Below are 25,656 nucleotides of genomic sequence, written 5' to 3'. Positions count from 1 at the left end.
TGAAGCTCCACAGGCCAGAAGGGGCCAGCGCATGGAAGTCCATCAGCACAGGAGATACCCCCCAAACAGGGTCTACAGACACAGGGTCAGCTACCTCAACATGTCTGAGCAGCAGTGCCAAAGGCAGCTCCGACTTTCGCGAGAGGTAGTGGGTGACATCTGCGCAATGCTACAACAAGACCTGGAGCCCAGAGGACCAGGTGGACAACCCTTACCAGTGGCCGCCAAAGTTACCACTGCACTCAACATTTTTGCCTCAGGCTCATTCCAGGGATCAGCAGCAGACATCAGCGGCATCTCCCAGGCGGCCGCACACACTTGCATCACGCAGTTAACCGATGCCCTCTTTGCCATCGCACACAATCACATCCATTTCACCAAGGATCAAGCAAGTGTCACGGCGCGTGCAGTTGGATTAGCTAATCTGGCAGGCTTTCCAAGGGTGCAGGGTGTCGTTGACTGCACACACGTAGCCCTTAAGGCACCCCATCGCAATCCAGGTATTTTTGTCAAACGCAAGGGCTTCCATTCCCTTAACGTTCAGCTGGTGTGTGACCACAAGAAGGAAATTTTGCATGTTTGTGCCAAATATCCTGGCAGTTGCCATGACTCCTTCATACTGTGCCAGTCTAGTGTGCCTCCGCTATTCAGGCCACAAGACCAATTTAACAGATGGCTACTTGGAGATAAGGGCTATCCCCTGAAGACGTGGCTAATGAAGCCGTTGAGGAGCCCATCCAACGAAGCTGAGGAGAGCTACAACACCAGCCACATGTTCACCAGAGCCATAATCGAGCAAACCATCAGTTTGCTGAAGATGCGCTTCAGATGCTTGGCTAGATCAGGTGGAGCCCTGCAGTACTCAGCAGCCGGGGTCTCCAGAATCATCGTGGTTTGCTGTGCACTTCACAACATGGCACAGCGTCGTGGCTTGCAGATTCCTGAGGACCAAGTGGCTCATCACATATCCTCCTCAGATGAGGAGAGCGAAAACAAACATCTTGCAGAGGCCCATCAACCAGCGGCAGCAGTACGCGAGAACAATGCTGCCCGGGATGTAAGGAACGCACTCATCTTGGCCAGATTTGCTTAGCCTAGCCAATCAAGCACTTTTGCCTCGCAGCTTCTTACCTGAGTATCGACAATGGCCAAGAACCAACGGATTCCTAGCAATTTGACCACCATACTGACAATTGCAAGTAATCCTAAGCCCTCAATGTGGAAGTCCCATTCGCGAAATGACACACGCCACAACTACAGCAGTAACCATCAGATTTTTTATTTACAGTAATCATCTGATGGCTTTTAACATAAAACATCAATTTTCACCCAAGTGACTACCCTAGTGACTATTTGTGCACTATCTTTCTCTTATGTGTGCTCCTACGTGGTGCTTCCCCTGTGGCTTCAGCAGATGTGAAGGCCCCTTACTCACTTTCTTGCTGCTCCTGTCTCGACACCTTTGGCCGGCATCCTCTGGGGTTGCGAAACTGTGAGGGCTCACCAACAGTCTGCTGCTCCTGCAGTTGTGCAGGGGTTGAGACGCTGATCTCAGTTGGGTGTGGACTCTGGTGGGGCTCTGACCGAGGACTTGTCAGTGGCATGGAAGTGTGAGCGCTTGGAGAGGAGCCCCCACTTCCTTGTTCTCTGTAAACAACATCCCTCTCATGGGCCAGGTCCACCTCAGCACTTGCAAGTGGATTGAGAGCACCTTGCTGCACATCAGGGGGGTCATGGGGACCCGTATCTGCACTGGAAGTCCTACTCAGAAGAACTTCCATGAAGGACTGGTTTCTGTGTTCAATAGATGACCATCGCTCCTCCACAGATGTCATTCTATTCTGAACACTCACCATGTTTTCTGCACTCTGGCGACATATCTCCTCCATGGCCGCAGCCATTCTCTCGTCTACTGTAGCCATCCTTTCGACGGAGGTTGCCATCATTTGCACGGAGGTTGCCATCCTTTCCGTGGTGATGCGTTCATGCGCCAATGAATCCACAAAGGCTCTGCTCATGATCGCAATGGGCTCCTCCATTCGCTCCACACTCGCAGTGACCCTGGAGACAGAACCTGCCAGAGACTCCTGCATCTGTTCCTGGAGTTCCAGCACCGCTGATCTTATGGATGGACACAGAGGCAGAGGGTCAACATGCAGCTGAGCCGAGCTGGGAGAGTCCTGCGCCCTCTGACTAGGACTCTCCACTGCTGTCCCGGTCTCCACAATCTGCTGATGCTCACTTGTGAGCTGTGATACACCAGGTGACAACACTACTCTATCTCACGATGTTCCCTCCGAGGTGTGACTGTCTGCGCTGGTGCTGGGTGCACTGAATTTTGCTGATGCTGCGCCCTCAGAGGTTGCAGCTTCCTCTGAGGAGTCTTGAGGCTCATGCTCTTCCTCCTGGATAGTGGAGATGGGTGCTTGCGATGGTCCTGTGGGGGAGTAAAGAGTCAGAGATGCGATGCCAAGGCTACATGCACATTGCAGATGATCATAAGTCCATCTGTTCGAGCTTCAGTATCATTATCAGCGACTCATGCAATGTCATTGAGAGAGATGGAAAACTATTCTGTCACCAGCTTGCTGTGATGCGCCCGTCTGTCCGTCCCCCACTTGGGAACCTTCCTCCACTCCCACGATCTCCAGGACCGCCTCCTCCCAGGTGGTGAGCTGGCCCTCCTCCTGTCCTCACTCTTTCCCTCTTATTGTGAGCTCTCTTTTCTTGCAATGAGGGAGACAAGTGGAGTTTGAGTGAGAATGAAGGAGTGTAGAGAATCCATAGCATAGCTGCTTAGAAGGAGACAAAGATGGAGTGAGGTGGCAAGACCAAGGGCCCTCCCTGTGTGTTGTAAGATGTAATTGCATCACAGTAATAGGGAGTGTGAGGGCTGCATAGTCGAATAGTTAGGTGGTGTGAGGGCTGCATAGTCGAATAGTTAGGTGAATGTGACCATAGAGAGGGAATGGGTAAGGGTGCATGGATGTCAGTGTCAAGTGGGATGTGGAAGAAGAGATTGCTAAAGCTGAGTGCTCGTGAGGAGAGGCAATGGGGATCAGATTGAAGGTGATGGGATATTCAAACTCACTTTTTCAGTGCGCAGAAGGTCATGAAACCTCTTCCTGCACTGAAGCCAGGTTCTGCGGGTTATTGACAAAGAGTTGACACCTCTGCCACTTGGATCCACACAGCCTTGGTTTGCTGGGGAGGCTTCTTCCTCCCTGAGGAAGGGAAGAGCACCTCTTTATTTGCTCTTGCTCCCTCTACTAAAGCCTGCAGGGCAACATCATCAAAGCGGGGTGCAGACCTAGGTCTCTGGCTGGCCATTCTTCCTGCAGATGCCTCTAACATGCAAGGGCAAAAGCTTGGCAGTCTGCAGAAGAAGCAAGGCTTGTTGCAGACCTTAAATGCAGCAGCAATGAAGATGTCATCGGAGGCAACTTTCAGACTGGAAAAACTCATTGGCCATGGGACTCAACTGGCCAATTAATTTTAAATGGCATCATTCTCCCACATCGATTTAGAATCGGGTGACTAACACGAAATGCGGATTACACGACCCCAGCCCACCTCAGTATCAAAATCCAGCTCATTGAGTATATTCAAGGCAGAGATAGATATATTTTTGGACTGTAGGGGAATTAAGGGATATCGGGATTGCGTGGGAAAGTGGAGTTGAGGTTGAAGATCAGCCATGAACTTATTGAATGGCAGAACAGGCTCTCTATCCCAAAGGACTGTGGAAGCTGATGGCAGCTGTACCATTTTCCAGTCCTGCCTCCACGTCATCCCCACCGACTTCAAGTGGGAGTCCATGTTGAGAAATTTAAATAAGATCTGGGATTTTAAATCTCCAGGGGAGGGTGGGGGGCAGTCGAATCGCCGTATGCTTTGGCTCCTTCACCCAACCCGCCCCGAGTTAAAATAGGTGCTCTGTTTTTAGTCAACGCTGATCCAAGGCACAACATTTTCCACAATTAAGTATGAGATTGATAATCTCACTCGGAGAGATTCTTGTATTTTCACAACTTTTAGTACTATCTTCTGTGTCAATGCTCTAACACTTCTTGCAAGCAGACCGTGGCCAAGAATTTGGATGTGTTAGCACTGGCCATTAAGGCCCATTTTGGCAAAAAAACTGACGGCCATTATTTTTGGCTGGGCAGCTGCGCTTTTATTGTCTGTGCTTGTTGCAATATGCAGATTATGCAGATCGTGGCATCAGTGAGTGTACAATGCCCACCTGACGGCCGATCTGCCATTCTGGCGTGCGCCACTCAACTTACTGGCCTGTGCTAATTATGACCAGCTGACTATGCGTTCCCAAGCAGGAAGGAGCCTGCAGCAGCGTTATTAAAAGGGATCATCAGCTACAACTTGCAGCTGCCATGTTTTCTGCAATTCTAGCAGCTTTCTAAAGTTCTTTCAAGGTCCTAAGGTGAGAGGGAGTATTGGTGCATGTGGAAAACACCTTCATTTTTATTTAAAGCCTTCGGCTCACAACACTTGCTCAGTCGTGGCAGTTCTACTGGCATCCCCCCTCACGCTTGAGGGAGAGGTGGCAGCGAAGGTACCCATGGAAGGAGGGGCAGGAGGGCTCTTAACAGGAGGCCTTACCCACCTACGGTCTTCAGAGAGTACTTCTCTTATACCACTTAAGCGAGGAGCAGTCTATTCGGAGATTTCATCAAGGAGGTGGTTACAGAACTCTGCCATCTCCTGCAACCAGACCTGCAGCCTCAGAGCAGGGCGACAATGGCTCTCACCGGCACTCAATTTCTTCACCAGCAGATCCTTCCAAACTGCAGCAAGAGACATAGCTAACATCTCTCAGCTTGCTGTCCATCGCTGCAACCGGGAGGTCACAGAGGCTCTCTACACCAAGAGGAGGGACTATGCTGTCTTCTCTCTGAACAGAGAGAAGGAGGAACACACATGAGACTTCGCCAAGATAGCGGGTTTCCCCATGGTTCAGGGCGCCATCGACTGCACCCACGTGGCCCTGCAGGCGCCATAACAATCCTGAGCTCTGCAAAGGCTACCATTCACTAAATGTGCAGTTGGTGTGTGACCATGCCCAGCACATCATGATGGTGAATGTCCAGTATTCTGGCAGCAGTCATGATGCCTTCATCCTGTGCCAGCAATCTTCCAGCCACCATGTCAAACTCGAGGGTGCCTGCTCGGAGACACAGATTATCCGCTCTACACCTGGCTGATGACTCCCCTTTACAACCCCAACACTTGTGCCCAGCACTCATATAATAAGAACCATGCTGCCACCAGGAACATCATCGAGCAGACCATTGGGGTGCTCAAGAAACGGTTCTGCAGTCTTCCAGTACTCGGCGGAACGGGTGTCCCATTTTGTGCTGGTCTGCTGCATGCTTCACAACCTGGCCATCATGAGGGCGCAGCCCTTGCCAGCAGGGATTGAGGGGCCACCTCAGGAAGAGCAGGAGGGAGAGGAGGATGAAGAGGAGTAGGAAGGGAGAAGGCAGGCAGCATATCCCCCTTCCGCACACGCTGTCCTTGAACGCCTCATCAGACGCCGATTCCAGTTGCTCACCACATCCCCATCAATCACATCCCCATCATACCATATGTCTGTCAGGGAATATCACAGCGCCCTCCTGGGCACAAAGCTGAAATGAGAGCTACCACAAAAAAAACATTCCAAACAAAATAAATACATTTATTACTATTCAATTTACATTACAATATCAACTAATCATCCTTGTGCAACCCTTTAGTGCCTGTCGTTTGTGTGCCCTTTCCTACTCTGGTGCTTCTATGCAGTGCTCCCACAGTGGCTGCAGCATGGCTGGTGGAAGGCTGCAGAGTTCCCATGGGAGGGATTTCAGATGGCCTTGCAAGATGAACTCAACCAGCTCTGGGCCTGAAAGGTCCGGCTGAGACGGCACCATCTCAGCAGGGGCAGCAGCAGTCTGGACTGGATGGCTGACAGGCAGTGGCAAAGGTAATGGCAGAATGGCAGTGGTAGGAATAGGAATGCTGTCATCCTGAGAGAGGACAGCAGGTCAGAAAGACAGCTTGTTGGAGGACAGATTGCTGGCCTGCTGCGACACCCTGCAAGTCCTTTTTGACACTGGTAAATCCAGCCACAATGGCTGCAGTCTCAGCTTGGGTGGCAACAAGCTAAGACTGCAGGAGGGCAGTCTGCGCTTCCACTGCAGCACTGAGATGTTGGGTCACTTCCGCTTGTGTTGCAATGGAAGCTGCGACATTGCTCATCACATGTAGCATCATGGATGGGTCCACAAGTTCTATCCTGGAGTTGGCCATGATTTCCACCCTGGAAATCAGGGGCTCCAAGCTCTGCACAAAGCCCCGTTCAATGTTGGAGCTGGACTCCTCCATGCTCCTTGGCATTGCCAAGAGGCTCTCTGGCAGGCTTGACATTGTACCTAGCATTTTGGTGTGCATGCCCATCACCCTTTTGCTGAAGGCCGATCCATCGAGGTCACCATCTAAGTCCTATGCAGCAGAGCCCACGCACAAACTACCCTACGGGGAACTGGCCCCCGAGCTATCCTTTTCCCCTGGCCTTGCTGCAGCCCACTCGTGCCCGGTGCAGATACTGCATCCATACTACCCTCTAAATTCCGCGCAGTTTCTGAGCAGATGCCTGCGAGTGTCAGGTGTAGTGACAATGTGCCATCTACTTCTCCTTCACTCTCTTCCTTTACTTTGGGGGCAGGCTGTGCAGGTGGCAGATCTGGTCATCTGAAAGCAGAAAGGCACAAGTTGGGTTATGGTGAAAGGAGCGGTGGAAAGCAAGATATCCGTGCATACAGCAGCTTGGAAGTGAGACCACAGACGTGACTCAGGATGGTATGTTGCCTCTCTGGTGCCAAGGTCAAGGATGTTACCGAGTGGCTGCAGAACATTCTGAGACGGGAGGGTGAACAGCCAGAGGTCGTGGTCCATATCGGTATCAACGACATAGGTAGAAAGAAGGATGAGGTCCTGCAGGCAGATTTCAGGGAGCTAGGAAAGAGATTAAAAAGCAGGACCTCAAAAGGAAGTAATCTTCGGATTACTCCCGTTGTCACATGCTAGTGAGTATAGAAGTAGGAGGATAGCGCAGATAAATGCATGGCCGGAGAGAGGGTGCAGGAGGGAGGGCTATAGATTACTGGGGCATTGGGACCAGTTCTGGGGCAGGTGGGACCTGTACAGGCCGGATGGGTTGCACCTCAACAGGGTTGGAATCAATATCCTCGCGGGGAGGTTTGCTAGTGCTGTTGGGGAGGGTTTAAACTAATTTGGCTGGGGAATGGGCACCAGGATGTAACATTAGAAAGGGGAAATAATGTGCTCAAAGGATTGGGAGAGGCAGAGACCACTAGAGTAAGAAATAGTAAGGTATTGGGGGGGGGGGGTCAAACTAAGAGAGAATATAGGATAGTCTAAGATGAGTTTACAGTGTATGTATGTGAAAGCATGAAGTGTAGTAAACAGGGTAAGTGAGCTGCAGGCACAAATAGTCACATGGGAATATGATGTTGTGGCAATAACAGAGACCTGGCTCAAAAAAGGGCAGGATTGGGTATTAAATATTCCTGGTTATAAAGTGTTCAGGAAAGATAAGGAAGGAAGGAGAGTAGGTGGTGTGGCAGTATTGGTCAAGGAGAATGTTACAGTGCTGGAGAAGGGGGATGTCCTGGAGGTGTCAAGGACAGAATCTATATGGCTAGAGTTGAGAAATATTAGATGTGCCATTACACTACTAGGTGTATTCTATTGACCACCAAATATTGGGAAAGATATGGAGGAGCAAATTTGCATTACCAAGAGGTGCAAGAATTATAGAGTAGTAATAATAGGGGACTTGAACTATCCTAATATAGACTGGGATCGTAATATTGTTAGGGGCAGAGAAGGGGAAGAATTTCTGAAGTGTGTTCAGGAGAACTTTATTGATCAGTATGTTTCCAGCCCAACGAGGGAGGATGCATTGCTGGATCTGGTTCTGGGGAATGAGGTAGGATAAGTGGAGCAAGGGTCAGTAAGTGAACCTTTAGGGCACAGCGATCATAATCTCATAAGGTTTAGATTAACTATGGAAAAGGACAGGGAGCAATCTAGAGTAAAAATGTTTAACTGGGGGGAAGGTCAATTTCAGTGGAATGAGAACAGATCTGGCCTGGGTAAACTGGAATTAGGAACTAAGATTGGCAGGTAAAACTGTAATGGAACAATAAAAATGAAATAGTTCAGGTACAGTTGAGGTACATTCCCACTAGAGGGAAAGGCAGGGCAACGAAAGCCAGGGCTCTCTGGATGAAGAAAGAGATAGAGAATATGAAGAAGCAGAAAAAGAGCAAGTATGATAGATGTCAGGTTGCAAATACATCTGAGAATGAGGCTATATATAGAAAGGTCATAGGAGAAGTGAAAAAGATAAGAGGGGCAAAGTGACGGTATGAGAATAGAATGGCAGCCAACATAAAAGGTAATCCAAAAGTCATCAATAGGCATATAAATAGTAAAAGGGTAGAAAGAGGAGGTATGGGACCAAATAGGGAGCAAAAAGGAGACCTATGCATGGAGGCAGAGGGTATGGCTGAGGTACTAAATGAGTACCTTGCATCTGTCTTCACCAAGGAAGAGGATGTTGCCATAGACATAGTAAAGGAGGAGATAGTGGATAAAAAATGATAAAGAATAGGTATTAGAAAGGCTGGCTGTACTTAAAGTAGATAAGTCACCAGGGGCAGATGGGATGCATCCTAGGATGCTGAGGGAATTGAGGGAGGAAATTGCGGAGGTACTGCGGGTAATATTCCAATCCTCCTTAGATACGGGGGTGGTGCCAGAGGACTAGAGAATTGCACATAGAGTCATAGAGTCATAGAGTTATACAGCACAGATAGAGGCCCTTCGGCCCATCGTGTCCGTGCCGGCCATCAAGCCCTGTCTAATCTAATCCCATATTCCAGCATTTGGTCCGTAGCCTTGTATGCTGTGGCATTTCAAGTGCTCGTCCAAATGCTTCTTAAATGTTGTGAGGGTTCCTGCCTCCACAACCCTTTCAGGCAGTGAGTTCCAGACTCCAACCACCCTCTGGGTGAAAAAGTTCTTTCTCAAATCCCCTCTAAACCTCCCGCCCTTTACCTTGAATCTATGCCCCCTAGTTATTGACCCCTCTACTGAGGGAAAAAGCTCCTCAGCATCCATCCTATCTATGCCCCTCATAATTTTGTACACCTCAATCATGTCCCCCCTCAGCCTCCTCTGCTCCAAGGAAAACAAACCCAATCTGCCCAGTCTCTCTTCATAGCTGAAGCGCTCCAGCCCTGGTAACATCCTGGTGAACCTCCTCTGCACCCTCTCCAACGCGATCACATCCTCACATATTCAAAAATTGTTCAAAAAGGGTGTAAAGATAAACCCAGCAACTACAGGCCAGTCAGTTTAACCTCAGTAGTGGGGAAGCTTTTAGAAACAGTAATCAGGGACAAAATTAACAGTCACTTGGACAAGTGTGCATTAATTAAGGAAAGCCAGCACGGATTTGTTAAAGGCAAATCGTGTTTAACTAACTTGATTGAGTTCTTTGATGAGGTAACAGGGGGTTGATGAGGGTAATGCAGTTGACGTAGTGTACATGGATTTCCAAAAGGCATTCAACAAAGTGCCACATAATAGACTTGCTAGCAAAGTTGAAGGCCATGGAATAAAAGGGACAGTGGCAGCAGGGATACAGAATTGGCTAAGTGATAGGAAACAGAGAGTGGTGGTGAATGGTTGTTTTTTGGACTGGAGGAAGGAATACAGTGGTGTTCCCCAGGGGTTAGTTTTAGGACAACTGCTTTTCTTGATATATATTAATGACTTGGAAGTGGGTGTACTAGGCACAATTTCAAAATTTGCAGATGACACAAAACTTGGAAGTATAGTGAACAGTGAGAAGGAGAGTGCTAAGACTTCAGGAAGACATAACAGGCTGGTGAAATGAGCGGACAAAGGGCAGATGAAATTTAATGCAGAAAAGTGTGAAGTGATACATTTTGGTAGAAAGAATGAGGAGAGGACATAAGGACATATAAACTAAATGGTACAATCCTGAAGGGGGTGCACGAACAGAGAGACCTGGGGATTTGTGTGCACAAATCTTTGAAGGTGGCAGGGCAGGTTGAGAAAGCAGTTAAAAAGGCTTATGGGATCCTGGGATTAATGAATAGAGGTATAGAGTACAAAAGTATAGAAATTATGATGAACCTGTATGAAACACTGATTCAACCCCAATTGCAGTACTGTGTTCAAATCTGGGCACCACACTTTAGGAAGGATGCGAAGGCCTTAGAGGGGTGCAGAAAAGATTTACGAGAATGATTACAGGAATGAGGGCTTCAGTTAAGTTGATAGACTGGAGAAGCTGGGGTTGTTCTCCTTGGAACAGAGAAGATTGAGATTTGATAGAGGTGTTCAAAATCATGAGGGGTCTGGACAGAGTAGATAGAGGAGAAACTGAAGCAGAAGGGTCGAGAACCAGAGGACACAGATTTAAGGTGATTGGTAAAAGAACCAAAGGAAACGTAAGAAAAAACTTTTTAACATGAGTGATTAAGATCTGGAATGCACCGCCTGAAAGGGTGGTGGAGGCAGATTCAATAAAAGCTTTCAAAAGGGAGTTGGATAAGCAAATGAAGCAAAGAAATTTGCAGGGCTATGGGGAAAGGGCGGGCGAGTGGGACTAGCTGAAGTGCTCTTGCAGAGAGATGGCATGGGCTTGACGGGCCGAATGGCCTTCTTCAGTGCTGTAACCATTCTATGATTCTAAGAGATTGTGGGATGAGGGGGAAGTGGAATGTGAGAAGAAGGATTGGGAATGAGCATACCGTTATTGTCCTCAAGAGCTTCAACTTCGCATGTTGCCATGGCCTCGTTAACCTCTCCACCAATTTTGTCCAGCACCAACTCCTCCAGTTGGCTCAAGGCCTGTATTGGGTTGGTCACCTCCCAACTGCCATTGTTCATACTGATTATGAGCCATCTTGACCTGCAAAAGAAATGGAAGTGTCAGTGTGGTGCAATGTGTTTGGGTGATGCGCCTGCCATGGTTGAATAGCTGTCAGTGTGTGCAAGGTGTGAGATGTAGGTTTGAGTGCTGCAACAATGTGGAAGGTTGTGAGGCTGAAGTGAAGCTATGATTACGAGGTCTTAGTGGTGATAGGTAGATATTGTTGGTAGGCGAGTGATGAGGGTGTGGTGCATTGAGCAGTGTGTGAGGCTTGTGGTGCAGATGGTAGGATTTGGCATTTGCTGAAGCCTTCAATCACCTTCACCTACCTTGTGAGGTCATTAAATTTCTTGCGGCGCTGGATCCTTGTTCCTGGTACCACACTGTTGGCCGTCATATACCCAGATATCTCACGGCACAGCCTTCTCGATGTATAGGTTGATGGCTTCCTGCCACCCTACAGGAACAGGACAGCCCACCTCCCCTCCACGGCCAGTACCAATGCCTTCAGGGCTGCATCGGAGAACCTTCTGGCTCGTGCTCTTTGCTGGTGCTCAGCCATGCATTCCAACTTCAACTGTGATTCCAATGCGAGCTCCAACTGCAATGACAATGAGGTCTTGCTGCACCAAAGCACCTCCCCTTTAAGTCGTGGAGAAAGACTAGACCAAATATTACTGGCCATTAGGCTGCACCCACTATTGGCCCACCTGTTGAGCGCTAAGCCAATCAGCAGCGCGTTTAGCACTGAGATCAGCATTACAATCATGTAAATAAGCACGTAGCACAAATTTTGCGTGCTGCCTAGACCACTTTGAACTAGCGCAGCTAAATGGCGCTGGGCCGTGACACTGCCCGTTTTCGGGCCATTTTCCAGTTTCTAGGCTCTCGCCTCCTTAGCCTAGAACATTGATCTTTTCTATATTCAATCCTCAAAGAACCAAATACATGAGAGGCGAACAATTGTTACGCTTCCAGTAATCTGCTTACTGGGTTTAATGTAGCCTCGTGTTAGTCCACCAAATTCTTCTCAAAATGAGTGATATCACAGACCAAATGGCTACAGACTAAAGCAGCCAGTATATTTGCATATCCACAAATGGGAATATGCAGTACAATAACATGCATACAAAAATAAGAGAAAGTTTGTAATGGATGCTTTTGTAAGCCAACTTCTGAAGGGTCTCTGTTAAATGATGAACAACATTCTCATCGCAGCACTGCGAATTCAGCCTAGTTTCATCTTCTCTTGCTCAAAATTTAATTCTCCTTCATGCAAGGCTTGTTTCTCTGTGGACTCTCATTCAGTTGAAACAATTTTTTTCCCAAGGTACAAGATGTTATTGCACCCATGTAGTCTCCCATGTGCTGATTAAACATGCAATAGCATACATGAACAAAACAGGATACTTTGCCATGAATGCTCAGAAGGTATGTGACACCCATAAGAGAATTATGAACATGAACACAAAATTTCGGGGAAGTTCACATTCAACCTCAAGTAATCAGGAGAAAAAAGGTTGGCGAGATGGCTCCTGAGAGATCCAGGTTCTCACACTGCTGCATAATCCTCAGAACACAATCAAGAACAGATACAAGAAGGTTCATAAGAACGTAAGAAATAGAAGCAAGAACAGGCCATTCAACCCTTCGAGCCTGCTCCGCCATTCAATAAGATCATGGCTGATCTACCTCAACTCCACCTTCCCGCACTATCCCCATATCCCTTGATTATCTTCATAACCAAAAATCTATTGTTCTCTATCTTGAATATAATCAACGACTGAGCTTCCACAGTTTGCAGATTATACTATCAACCACATGGACAATTTTTGTAAGAACATAAATAGGAACAAGAGTAGGCCATTTGGCCCTTCGAAGCTGCTCTGCCATTCATTAAGATCATGACTGATCTTCTAACTCATCTCCACTTTTCTGCACTATCTCCATTTCCCTTGATTCCCTTAATATTCAAAGATCTATTGCTCTCTGTCTTGAATATACTCAACGATTGAGCCCCCACAGCTCTCTGGGGTAGTGAATTCCAAAGATTCACAAACCTTTGAGTGAAGAAATTTCTTCTCATCTCAGTCCCAAATAGCCGACCCCTTATTCTGAGACTGACCGCTAGTTCTAGACTCCCAGCCAGAGGAAACATCCTCCCAGCATCTACCCTGTCAGAATGTTATATGTTTCAATGAGATCACCTCTCATTCTTCAAACTCTAGGGAATATAGGTCTAGTCTATTCAATTTCTCCTCATAGGACAATCCCCTCATCCCAAGAATCAGTCTGATGAACATTTGTTGCACTCCCTCCAAGGCAAATATATCCTTCCTTAGTTAAGGAGACCAAGACTGCACACAGTACTCCAGGTTTGGTCTCACCAAGGCCCTATATGATTGCAGTAAGATGTCTTTACTCTTATACTCCAATCCCTTTGTAATAAAGGCTAACATACCATTTGCTTTCCTCATTGTTTGCTGTACCTGTACGTTAACTTTCTGTGATTTGTGTAAAAGGACACCCAGGTCCCTCTTAATACCAATATTTCCCAGTCTCTCACCATTTATAAAATATTCTGCTTTTCTATTTTTCCTACCAAAGTGGAGAACTTCACACTTCTCCACGTTATATTCCATTTGCCATGTTCTTGCACACTCACTTAACCTGTCCATATCCCTTTGCAGCCTCTGTGAGGATAAAGTCATCAAGCAGACTTTTGGGTGTTAAAGCAACATTTTTGATGCTTGGAATTCTTTGGGGGGCAGGGGTCTTGCAGTATGCCCAGTAAGATTTGACAAAATAATTGTGGTTTGGTGTCTGTTTCATGTTATGGATCTCAATCGAGACATTTTCCTAGAAGGCAATGAGAAGCAACTGCAGCAAGAGAAAGTTGTAAAGGAGGAGGGGGCACATGATCCATATCAACTCAACAGCCACTGCCGAAGGGAAGGCAAGCACCGACTGCAAACTTTTCAGTGGAGACCAGCACAGCAATCTACCAGGTTAGTAGTGCAACAACTGAGCTACTGCAACAATCTTGTCTTTGCTATTTGGACATCTTACATACAAATAGAGGATTGTACAGGGACACAGGCCATTCAGTCTCTCGAGCCTGTTCCGCCATTCAATGACATCATGGCTGATTTGTATCTCAACTCCATCTACCTGCCTTGGTTCCATAATCCTTAAGACCCTTGCCTAACAAAAATCTATCAATCTCAATTTTAACATTTTAAATTGACCTCGCCTCAACAGCTTTTTGGGGGAGAGAGTTTGAAATTTCCACTACTCATTGTGTGAAGATGTGCTTCCTGACGTCACCCCTGAACGGCTGAGGTCTAATTTTAAGGTTATGTCCCCTTGTTCTGGACTACCCCACCAGAGGAAATAGTTTCTCTCTATCTATCCTATCAAGTCCTTTAATCATCTTAAACAATTACATCACCCATCATCGACTGTACTCAAGGGAATAGAAGCCTGGTCTATGCAACCTGTCCTCATACTTAACCCTTTTAGCCCTGGTATCAGTCTGGTGAATCTGCACTGCACCCCTTCCAAGGCCAATATATTCTTCCTGAGGTGCGGTGCCCAGAACTGAATGCAGTACTCTAAATGGGGTCTAACCAGAGCTTTATATAACTGTAGCATAATTTACACCCCTTGTATTCCAGCCCCCATCAGATAAACAGTGAAAAGCTGAGGCCCCAGTGCAGATCCCTGGGGGACACAACTAGTCACATCCTGCCAATTGGAGTACATGCCCATTATCCCTACTCTCTGTCTCCTACCTCCTAACCAATTCCCTACCCATGTCAATAGATTGCCTCCATTTCCATGTGCTCTCATTTTTGTGGACTGTCTCTGATCGAATGCTGTCTGGAAGTCCATATAAATAACCTCCATACTCATTCCCTTATCTACCACAAATATAAACAGAAAATGCTGGAAATACTCAGCAGGTCAGGCAGCATCTGTGGAGAGTTGGCATTCAGCCTCCGCAAGGTAGAGGTCTGTTCACCAAACAACAACAGCACCACCTTTTTCAGCAGGTTTAATGACAATGTCAGTGTTGGACCAGAGAGAACAGAGTGTTGCAAGTTTAGAGGGAGGTAGGTTAGAATGAGTGAGAGGAGCAGAGAAATTGAGATGGTCGATGTCACTCTGACAGCTCCCAATGAAAAGATTGAGAGGATAAGAGGCCTGAGGGAGGGCTCCTGGTGGAACGAGAATCCTGAAGACAGGAGAAAGACTCCTGGCCAAAGAAGTGAGCACGTAGGCGAAGGAAGAAGAGCTCCACATGGTGCCAAGCTCGAAATTCATTGAGGTGGGGGCGTAAGGGAATGAAGCTGAGGACTGATCATTTGATTCAGAGAGGGGAAGGTCAGAGGATTTGTGAAAACACGCAAAGAGTGAGGAGGGATGGGGTCAGAGGAAAGTGAAGGGAAGAAGGATCAGGAGGTACATTGGTATCTAAGAGTTGTTGAAGCTTTTGGTCCTTGACACCTGAAAGGAAGAAAAAAAGTTTTCTGTTAAAGCGCCGGAGGAGGTGAAGGATGAAATGGAACTGCAAACTAGGATGGCCCCATCAACTGTCGTTGGGGGATTAATATCAACCCCGTGAAGTTAGTTTCATTGTAGCTCAACTTACCTCTATTTCTTTCCTAAGTTGAACATGATGTTCTTGTTCCTTGATCAATAGAACTGATTTTTCATTAATCGCTTCCTTTATTTCTGAGATTTTGGCCTTTAATTCTGCAATTTCCACCTGTTTCAACAAGAGATTTTTTAAAATTCAATTCAGTAACAAAAGTAATTGTGTATAGAGAAGTCTAAATGAAGCATCTCAATTTGTATTCATTCTGGAGTGAAGGAAAATTTAGTTCATTTAAAAACACATAAGAATCTCAATCAGCAATTACTAAAACTTTATCTCAATTTTGTTCTTTTACTGGTAGATAATTCTATCTATTCAACTTCTAAAATGAAATCATAGCTTCCTGCTAAGCTGGATCCATTAATGTTTTGTGTGTAACTGGGAGTGTCTGAATTTGATACTGAAAGAGGATATGCTGGTCTTTCTCCAGTTTTATATTCTGCCCTAAATTCTGCAGGAAGTGAGGAAGGGTGTAAGAATGAGAAGTACATCCTAGCTAAGGAACAACCACGATGTCATCATGCGCTAAATTCTTGTCCCATTAGTGAGTCAGCGGTGAAGCAGGAAACGTCACCCGCCAATATGAATCCGCCATTAACTGAAAGAATTTCCTCCTGTGGCTCTCATTTGCGAAGCAGAGAGTTTTTTTTTATTCGTTCATGGGATGTGGGTGCTGCTGGCAAGGTCAGCATTTATTGCCAATCCCTAACTGCCCTTGAGAAGGCGGTGGTGAGCCACCTTCTTTAAACGCTACAGAGTTGTGGTGAACATACTCCCACAGTGCTGTTTGGAAGGGAGCTCCAGGGTTTTGACCCAGTGATGATGAAGGCACAGCAATATATTTTCAAGTCAGTATGGTATGTGACTTGAAGGGAAATGTGGAGGTGATTGTGTTCTCATGCCCCTGCTGCACTTGTTCTTGTAGGTGGTAGAGGTCGCGGGTTTTGGAGATGCTGTCGAAGAAGCCTTGTTGAGTTGCTGCAGTGCACCTTGTAGATGGTACACATTGCAGACACGGTGTGCTGGTGGTGGAGGGAATGAATGTTTAAGGTGTTGGTTGGCGTGCCAATTCAGCGGGCTGCTTTGTCCTGGATGGTGTCGAGCTTCTTGAGTGGTGTTGGAGCTGCACTCATCCAGGCAAAGGGAGAGTATTCCATCACACTCCTGACTTGTACCTTGTAGATGGTGGAAAGGCTTTGGGAAGTCAGGAGGAGAGTGATTCGCAACAGAATACCCAACCTGCTCTTGTAGCCACAGTATCTAAGTGGTTGTTCCAGTTATTTTGGGGCGTTTTGGTGCAGTACAGAGGGAAATACAGTTCTAATGCAGTCTTACAAAGGCTACAGCCAATTAAAGGGCAACTAACTTCTTGAGTAGCTGGAAGAAGCAGAGTGGCAGCAATATCTGAATCAGTACTAACAGCATCCTCGATGGGGGCTGGGCGGCGTCAGCAGTTGCAAGGTGCCCAGATTCTCAGATGCAACTCTGGAAATGTATCTGGCTAAAGTGAGGACCAGAAGAGGCAGACTGCTGGACACTGAGGGCAGAAAGCCCCTTAGAGGAATGGTGTAGGGAACTGCCAGAGGCAGTCAGTGCCTTCAATGAGAATGACAGAAGTACAACTTGTGGAAGGATTGCAGATGAAGAGGAGGTACTGCAAATGGTGAGCAGGCTGACAGGGCAACCTGCAGAAGAGGCAAGGTGGAAAAAAGTTGGTAAAAGCTGCAAAATGCTCATCATAGGTAGTCTCACTTCGTGTGCTTTATTAAAGTACTGTAATGCCCTTACTCTGGTTGTTATTTCTTCAAAGGAAACATCATGACGCGCAGCTAAACAAGGTATTCTGTGTGTTTTATATCACAGGAGGTACCTTGCAGAAAGAGGATGGCCACAATGATGCCCACCCAGGCATTGCCACTGGGGAATCTGCTGCCAAATCCACAACCTCAACTGTTGCCACTTTTCTACCAGCTCCGTCATAGCATCTTAGTTGTGCAAGCACGAGCACAGAGACACCAACTTGGGAGGAAATAGCTAGTCAGTCAGAATGGTTTTCACCAGGTGAGGCACTCAAAACTAGTGAGCAAGAGGAGCTGGGAGTGGAAGAGAGGAGGAAGTATCACCTTCTGAGGAACTGACAGTCAGAAAAGTCTAAGTGAGACCATCTTGATCTACAGACCCAGGCTGGTATGATACGGAGATCTTAAAGGTAAATTGCACTGTTTTGTTCTGTTTTTAGCTATGTTATGCTCATGTGCTAGGTTGGCAATTATTTAATTTATTTCTTAAGCTCCTTGCTTCATTTGGAAGTCTTTCTTGAGACTGATTCCTATTTGGGGCATTTCCCTAAAATGATTGGGAAGGTTCAAAATCAGGGAATACCAGGGAAATTCCCATTTTTATTACTTTGTTGGAGGAGGGACAGCAGGTAATCCAGGAAGGCAGGCTCATAAGACAGCACCACTGGGGATCCAGACCCTCCTACATATACACAGCCACAGAGTATATAGACTGAGATCATTCATCAATATATCCATAGAGTTATCTGTCAGGAGGCCTTTGTGTTCTGTAAGATGCCTACAGAAGTTGCAGGATGCTTGGCACTGTACAGAAGTCCCGTTTGATGGTGTCACAAAGAGTAGCATTGGAATCTGCCACACATTTTTGGAGAAACTTTGCAGTGCCTTCATATCATTCTGATGCCCTGCAAGCATTTGGAATTTTGTTGCAGAGCCTCCGAGAGCATCGTCTGAATTCTCAACAGCTAGGGTCTGACATCTCCTAAACTTCCAGTCAAGTGCATTATACTCCACCTCCAATACTTCATCCTACAACTTCCTTGTGAGTTGTGAATCACTCTATGTCAGTTCCTCATCGAGACCATCTATATTACCCTGAGTTAACCTATCTGCGCTGGTGAGTGCAAGTGATAGGATTCATAACAGAAATCTGTCAGAAGTGCCAGATGTTAAAGCTTCTGGTATTGGTTAGTTTCCTCACTCTGCAGCACCTTTCTTGCTTCTGTGGAAATAATATAAAATATAATTAGTTTCCTGCTGTCTAGTTTTTCCTTCAGTTATGCTAAGTTATGCTTGAGCATGAACCTCAAAAAAAGAGAAATCGTTTCTAATCTTGGATCATTAGCACTTAGTACAAACCGTCTTTGGATGCAGGCCTATTAGTCTGCTCCCGCTGCTCTTGCCCACTTACTTCCCGCTTTTGCATTGCTTGAGCTTGTTGTCTGTCATCCTCCACTCATAGCCATCGTCCGAGTTCATTAATGTGAAGCATGCAGTAGACTACCACTATCAGGGAGATGTGTGCTGGACTGCATTGCAAAGCACCACTAGACCTATCCAAGCACCTGAAGTGAGCCTACAGCATTCTAACCATGTACATTATCATCCTGGTGGCAGAATGGGTTTCAATATACCTTTCTTCCATAGTAGCACTGGGAATCCTCACAGGTATTATCAGCAATCCAAACACATGCCTGTTGTCTTCAGAGTCCTGGCACTGTTGACTGTTTCAGGTCGAATGAGTTAGTCCAGCTGCTAAAATACCGAGCATTAACACGCAGCATCCTGTGCCTGTGGTCACATACAATCTGCATGTTGATAGAGTGGTTCATATAGGATTAGGCATCCACAAGGGAGCCAAAGGCCATTGAATTTTGAAAAACTCTACTACTATGAAGAATCCCACTGCCCTTCCAATTGTCTGAGGCTAAGCCAGACCGTTTGCAACCTTGGTGTCGCATTTGACCCCAGGATGAGCTTCCAACCACATATCCGCTCCATCACCAAGACCGCCTACCTCCACCTCTGTAACATCGCCCAATTCCGCCCCTGCCTCAGCTCGTGTTCTGCTGAAATCCTCATCCACACCTTTGTTCCCTCTAGACTTGACTAGTCCAATGTTGTCCTGGCCCGCCTCCCATCTTCCACCCTACATAAACTTGAGCGCATCCAAAACTCTGCTGCCCATATCCTAACTCGCATCATGTCCCAGTCACCATCATACTCGCTGGCCTACATTGGCCCTTGGTCTGGCAACACCTTGATTTTAAAATTCTCATCCCTCCATGGCCTCACCCGTCCCTATCTCTGTAACCACCTCCAGCCCTACAACCCTCAGATCTCTGCACTCCTTCAATCCTGGCCTCTTGTGCATCCCCGATTTTAATCGCTCCACCATTGGTAGTTGTGCTTTCAGCTGCCTAGGCCCTAAGCTCTGGAATTCCCTCCCTAAACCTCTCCATCTCTCCTCCTTTAAGACGCTCCTTAAAACCTACCTCTTTGATCAAACATCTGTCCTAATATTTCTTTATGTGGCTTGGTGTCAAATCTTGTTTGATAACGCCCCTGTGAGGCGCCTTGGGACGTTTTACTATGCTATATGAATGCAAGTTGTTGCTGTTTAAGACCAATGCAAGGGGAAGGGGATGAATTGAGTAGCACAGCTGAACAATGTATCTTTGTTGTGCCAATCACTGTGTGATTTGGCACAAATCCTTTCAAGTAGCCTGAAAGGAGCGTGAGGCATAGAAATTTAGCGCCATTGTCAGTTTGAATGCCACCGGCATTGTGCCTGATGTGGTGGAAGTGGGCCTGAGGCTGGTTTCCAACACGTGGCATAATTCATGAAGCAGATGCTCCCAAGATACTGCTGCTCGCAGAGGTGCAGGAAGGATCTTTGCGATTGATACATGTGGATGCATAGATGTTTCTTGGTGGTCCACACATACTGTAGCGTTACTCATATATTCTCTCTGCTGCTCCTCATCAGCATCATCTTGTAAAAAAGCAAGATACAGGGGCCAAGGGGCAACAACACTTTCATTAGCATCTTAACTGCCTAGCATCCTTGTTTTTCATAGCTTGTCTGAAAATGCTATGCTTTAAAAAACCATAAAAATATCTTTATTTCCAAATCCTTTGTGAAATTTGGTTAAAAAAAATCCCAAAGTGCGACAAGCTAAGTTGAATACAATAACAAAATACTGTGGATGCTGGAAATCTGAAACAACAACAGAAAATGTTGGAAACACTCAGCAGGTCAGGCAGCATTGGGGAGAGAGAAACAGAGTTTACGTTTCAGGTCGATGACCCAGACTTGCTGAGTGTTTCCAGCATTTTCTGTTGTTGTTTAAGCTAAGTTGAATGATGTTCTTGTAAAATATGTATTTTTAACAGCTTTTCAAACATTATTTTGGGCATTAAAAATTCAGTTACTGAGGAAAGAAAAACATGTTGAGAATGACACTATTCACATTTCTTTTACTGGTAGGTTCTCTTGCAGGTCAATCACAACTAGTTTTTTTTTCAAATGTCCTTTGTGTTTTCTTATTGGCAGTTTTCTAGACACTTTCCTCACCTTTGATTTGTATGTACCCTACCTGTTTAATTCTTATTTGCTGCTGTGTTACCCAGCCACAACAGATGCAGAAGCCAATTTAGGGTTAGGGCAGGGAGAAACGGAGAGGAAGTAAGGTCTGGTGGGCTCGGGAAGGGAGGGAACTGAAAGCAGAAGCAGTTGAACAGATGTTGTCGATCTTTTTAACAAAGTAGTCCATGAGCTCCTCACATTTATTACTGGAGATCAGGGAGGAGGAGGCAGTTGAGGGTGGTTTGAGAAGACGGATAGTGGTGGAGACAAGAAGCCTGGTGTTATTTTTGCCATCCTGGATGATCTTAGAATAGTGGGAGGTTTTAGTGATGGAGAGCAGGACCCAGTAGTGCTTCATATGATCTGGCCAAATCTGGTGATGGATGATTAGACCAGTTGTCCGCCAAAGACGTTCTAGTCTGTGTCACTTGGATTTAAAGGGGTGGAGATGAGGGGTATACCAGGGGGAACGACTAGGGTGAGAGAGTGCAACCTTAGTGGGAACAAGGGCATCAAAGGTGGTGGAGAGGGTGTGATTTAGTAAGTCAGTAGCTGCAGAGATGTCATGGAGAATAGTAGGCCAAAGGCTAGATAGTTGGGAATTAGAAAGTGTAGTGGTAAGGGACTTGAGGGAGAGTTTTTTCCAGGAGCAGATGTGAAAAGAAGTGGATATTGGATGGGGAAGGGGAATGTGGGTAGAGAGTGATATAAGGAAATGGTCAGAGAACAAGAGAAAGTATCTGGAGAAGTCTAAATTATAACAGGCAGCTATTCTTTTAATACCTGTAAGGCTTGTAGAGAATTAAAACTGACAAAATGGAACTGTGAGAAATTGTAGGATACTCTCCATAAGGAGCAGACATAACACTAAATATAGACTATGTGCCATAATATGTATTGTTTTTTCCATCACTTTGTTTGTTACAGGCCAAGGCAACATTCCATGTCAGCACATGGGCAGGAATGGGTGGTGGCTGACTCAGGTTGAACCAGACTTCGGCATCCTATAGGACCTCAAGCTGAACTTCCACCCCCATATCCTCTCCATCACAAAGACGGCCAACTTCCACCTTTGTAACATCATCTGCCCCAGCCCATCTGCTGCTGAACCCCTCATCCATACTTTTGTCACCACTTGACTATTCCAATGCTCTCCCAGCTGGCCTCTCATCCTCCATCAACTTCAGCTCTTCCAAAACTCTGCTGCCCGTATCCTATCCCAGACCAAGTCCTGCTCACCCCTCAGTTCTGTGCTCATTGACCTACATTGGCTTTTCAATTCTCCAAAGGCTCAAATTTAAATTGAATATCCTTGTGTTTAAACGGCTTTCTTACCTCTAAACTTGACTAGTGCAATGCTCCCCTGGTTGGCCTTCCAACTTCCACTCTTCATGAACTTGAACTCATCCAAAACGCTGCTGCCTGTATCCTAACTCGCCCCATTCACCTATCACCCCTGTGCTCATTGACCTACATTGGTTTCCGGTCCAGCGCCTCGATTTGCCTGGGCTTTAAGGTCTGTAATTCCCTCACTAATCCTCCCCACCTCTCTCTCCTCCTTTAAGACACTACTTAAAACCTACCTCGACAAAGTTTTTTGTCACCTGTCCTAATATCTCCTTGGTGTCAAACTTTGTTTGATAACGCTCCGGTGAAGCACCTTGGGATGTTTTATTGGGTTAAAGGTGCTATATAAATGCAAGTTATTGCTGTAATCATGGCCACACCCCATCCCATTTATGCAATCTTCTCCAGTCATACAATCCTCCAAAAACTCTGCATTCCTCCAATTATGGCCGGGGGGGCGGGGGCTAATGAATCGCGCTGCATGCAAAATTCAGTGTCATCATTCAAAGAAAGGATGGTAGCGCTAAATTAGGCGCTAATGACTTGAGTTCAGTGGCGTTAGAGTCAAAGCGCTAAGCTATTTCAGGTGCAGTCTAATCGCTAGTCATCATTGCTAGAGGCTATTTCCAGTTCTTAAAGGGGTAGTTCAATCATGCTGCAGAATCTCATTCTCAGCAAGCATCAGAAGGCCAAGGCGAGGGATACTGACCACTGAAGGAGGTGTCATTATGGCAGATCAACAGTCGAGGGAGAGCGCTCACAGATTCTACGACCAGGCATTGGAAGTGTTGGTCTTCACTGTGGCGATAAGGAAGGCGATGCTGTAACCAGCCAGTGGCAGAGGGCCTTCGCCACAAGTCTTCCGCGCCATGTGGTGGAAGGTAGCCCAGCAGGTCTCGGGTAGCACTGTGATCCCCAGGATCCACACACAGTGCAAGAAGTTTAACGACCTCACTCGGCTGGTCAGGGTGAGTCAATGCTTCAGCAAATGCTACATACCAACATCTGAACCTCAGTCTGCACACACTGCCCAAAACACCACCTCCCAGCACTCACCCACCAACAATCTCCACCTACCAATACTCACACCCACATCTCACACCTTACAGAGTGGCAGGCACATCTCCCAAACATATTGCTCCACACGCACTCACACACTTTCCTTTCTCTAGCAGGCCAAGGTTGCTCACAGCAGGAGGGAGCAGGAGCGCACAGGCGGGGGACAACCTGACACCCGACCGCTGTCTGCACTGGAGGAAAAAGTGCTGCAAATCATTGAGCTCCAGGTAGTGGACACCATGGCCAGTGGCGACATTGACCCTCTTGGGGACAACAACGATATGTTCATCCCTACTCCTTCTCAAATCCCATTTCCCCTCACCTCACAAGCATTTCCCACTTTCCAGCTAATCATGCTGTTTGCATGTCTTTCTCCCTTCCTGCCCCCCTCCCATCGCCTTAACCCGACTCTTCTGCCTTTATGCTTTCAGATAATGAGCAAGCAGATGAGCAGCCTGTCCCTGAGGGTACCATAGAGAGCAAGGTGGAAGAGGAGGAGGATGAAGAACACACCGCATCTCTGCATGTCTCACCTGAAGGCACCAGCTCAGATACTGGCACTATGCATTCTTTAGAGGCTAGTATAGTAGCAGATCTGCAAACGGCGGTGCAATGGGGATGAGCGGGCTGCAGCAAGGCCGAGGGAAAAGGTAGCTCGGGAGTCAGCTTACCGGAGGGTGAGTTCGCGCACAGGACTCAGATGAGGAACTCGATGGGGAGGTCATAGGCATGCACTCTGAGGTGATAGGTGCAAAGACAAGGATGCCCGAGAGCCTATTGGCAATGGTAAGGAGTGGAGGAGTCCACCTCCAACATTGCAGAAAGCTCTGCACACACCATGGAGCCTATCATTTGCAGTCTGCAAAGGATGGTGGACTCGCAGAGAGACCATGGCAACCCAGACCTCATGCCGTGTGTGATGAGCAATGTCGCAGCTTCCACTGCAGCACAGGCGGAGGCCACAAAACATCTAAGTGCTGTAATGCAGTATATGCTTGGTGCCATCAAATCTCAGACTGCTGTCATGCAGTCTCAGCTTGATGCCATGCAAGCTCCGGCTGCTGGCATCATGGCTGGGTTGACCACCATCAACCGGGGCTTTCATGATGTTGCAGCAGGCCAGCAATCTGTGCTCCAGCAGATTGGTAGTGATGCTGAGGTGCTGCCTCGGGGAAGTGCCAGTAGGTCAATGGAGCAGGAAACTGCTGTCCTTTCTCAGGATGACAGCATTCCTACTCCCAGCACTGCAACTCTGCTATTGCCCTTGTCGCTGCCTGTCATTCAGCCAGCCAGACTACTTCCGCCCATGCTGAGGTGGTGCAGTCTACAGCCAGGCCTTCCAGGCCCAGAGCTGGTCGAGGACATCCTGAAAGGGCATCTGATGTCTCTCATACAGATACTCAGCAGCCTTCCACAAGCACTGCTGCAGCCACTGGGCCAACACTTCATAGGAGCACTAGAGTAGGCAAAGGCATTGTAATGAGGGAAACTAAGGGATAGCACAAAGGTGAATAGTTAGCATTGCTGTTGCAAATATGTGTTCACTGATTATTGATAAATGTATTAATTGGCTTTGGATGATTTTGTGGTGTCTCTCATTTCAGCTTTGCGCTTTGATATGGCCTGCAAAAGGGATGGAATGATGGGGATCTGGGTTTACTTTATTGGAATCACAGTCTGATGAGGCAGTCACAGACTGCTCTTCCAGAAGGCCAATTGAGTGGCTGCCTCCTCCCTCGCTCCTGTTGATCCTCCTCCTCGTCTTCCTCCTCATCCAGCTCCTCTCCCTCTTCCTCATCCTGAGGTGGTCCTGCAATCCCTGGTGGCAAGGCTGGGCCCTCATGATGGCTAGATTGTGGAGTATGCAGCAGACTACGACAAAATGGGACACCTGAGTACTCGAGGGCTCCACCAAAGCGGTCAAGGCAACGGAACTGTTGCTTGATGGTCTGCTCGATGATGTTCCTGGTGGCAGCATGGCTCTCATTATATGAGTGCTGAGCAGGTGTGTTGGGGTTGCGGAGAGGAGTCATAAGCCAGGTGGAGAGTGGATAGGCCTCGTCTCCAACCAGCCAGCCACAAGCTTGATGTGGCGGCTGGAAGTCTGGCGCAGGATGAAGGCATTGTGGCTGCTGCCAGGATAGCAGGCATTCACACTGGGCATTTGCTATCTGTGGCCGCACACCAACTGCACATTAAGTGAGTGGTA

General features: G+C 47.1%; 1 protein-coding gene across 1 annotated transcript in view; it reads right to left on the bottom strand.

Moving 5' to 3' along the window:
• Window positions 1-25,656, bottom strand: part of ccdc122 (coiled-coil domain containing 122) — a 127,818-nt gene that overhangs the window by 45,213 nt on the left and 56,949 nt on the right. Inside the window, exon 4 of the mRNA XM_086007412.1 lies at window positions 15,648-15,764. Within this exon, the coding sequence (XP_085863538.1) occupies window positions 15,648-15,764 (117 nt within the window). The remainder of the gene's footprint in view (window positions 1-15,647; window positions 15,765-25,656) is intronic.

Source organism: Somniosus microcephalus, chromosome 14, assembly GCF_052327205.1.
Source record: "Somniosus microcephalus isolate GS21.2 chromosome 14, FLI_Smic_1.0, whole genome shotgun sequence".
Classification (NCBI taxonomy): domain Eukaryota; kingdom Metazoa; phylum Chordata; class Chondrichthyes; order Squaliformes; family Somniosidae; genus Somniosus; species Somniosus microcephalus.
The sequence above is the reverse complement of the archived record's forward strand: the minus strand, read 5'-3'. Positions and strand labels throughout refer to the sequence as shown.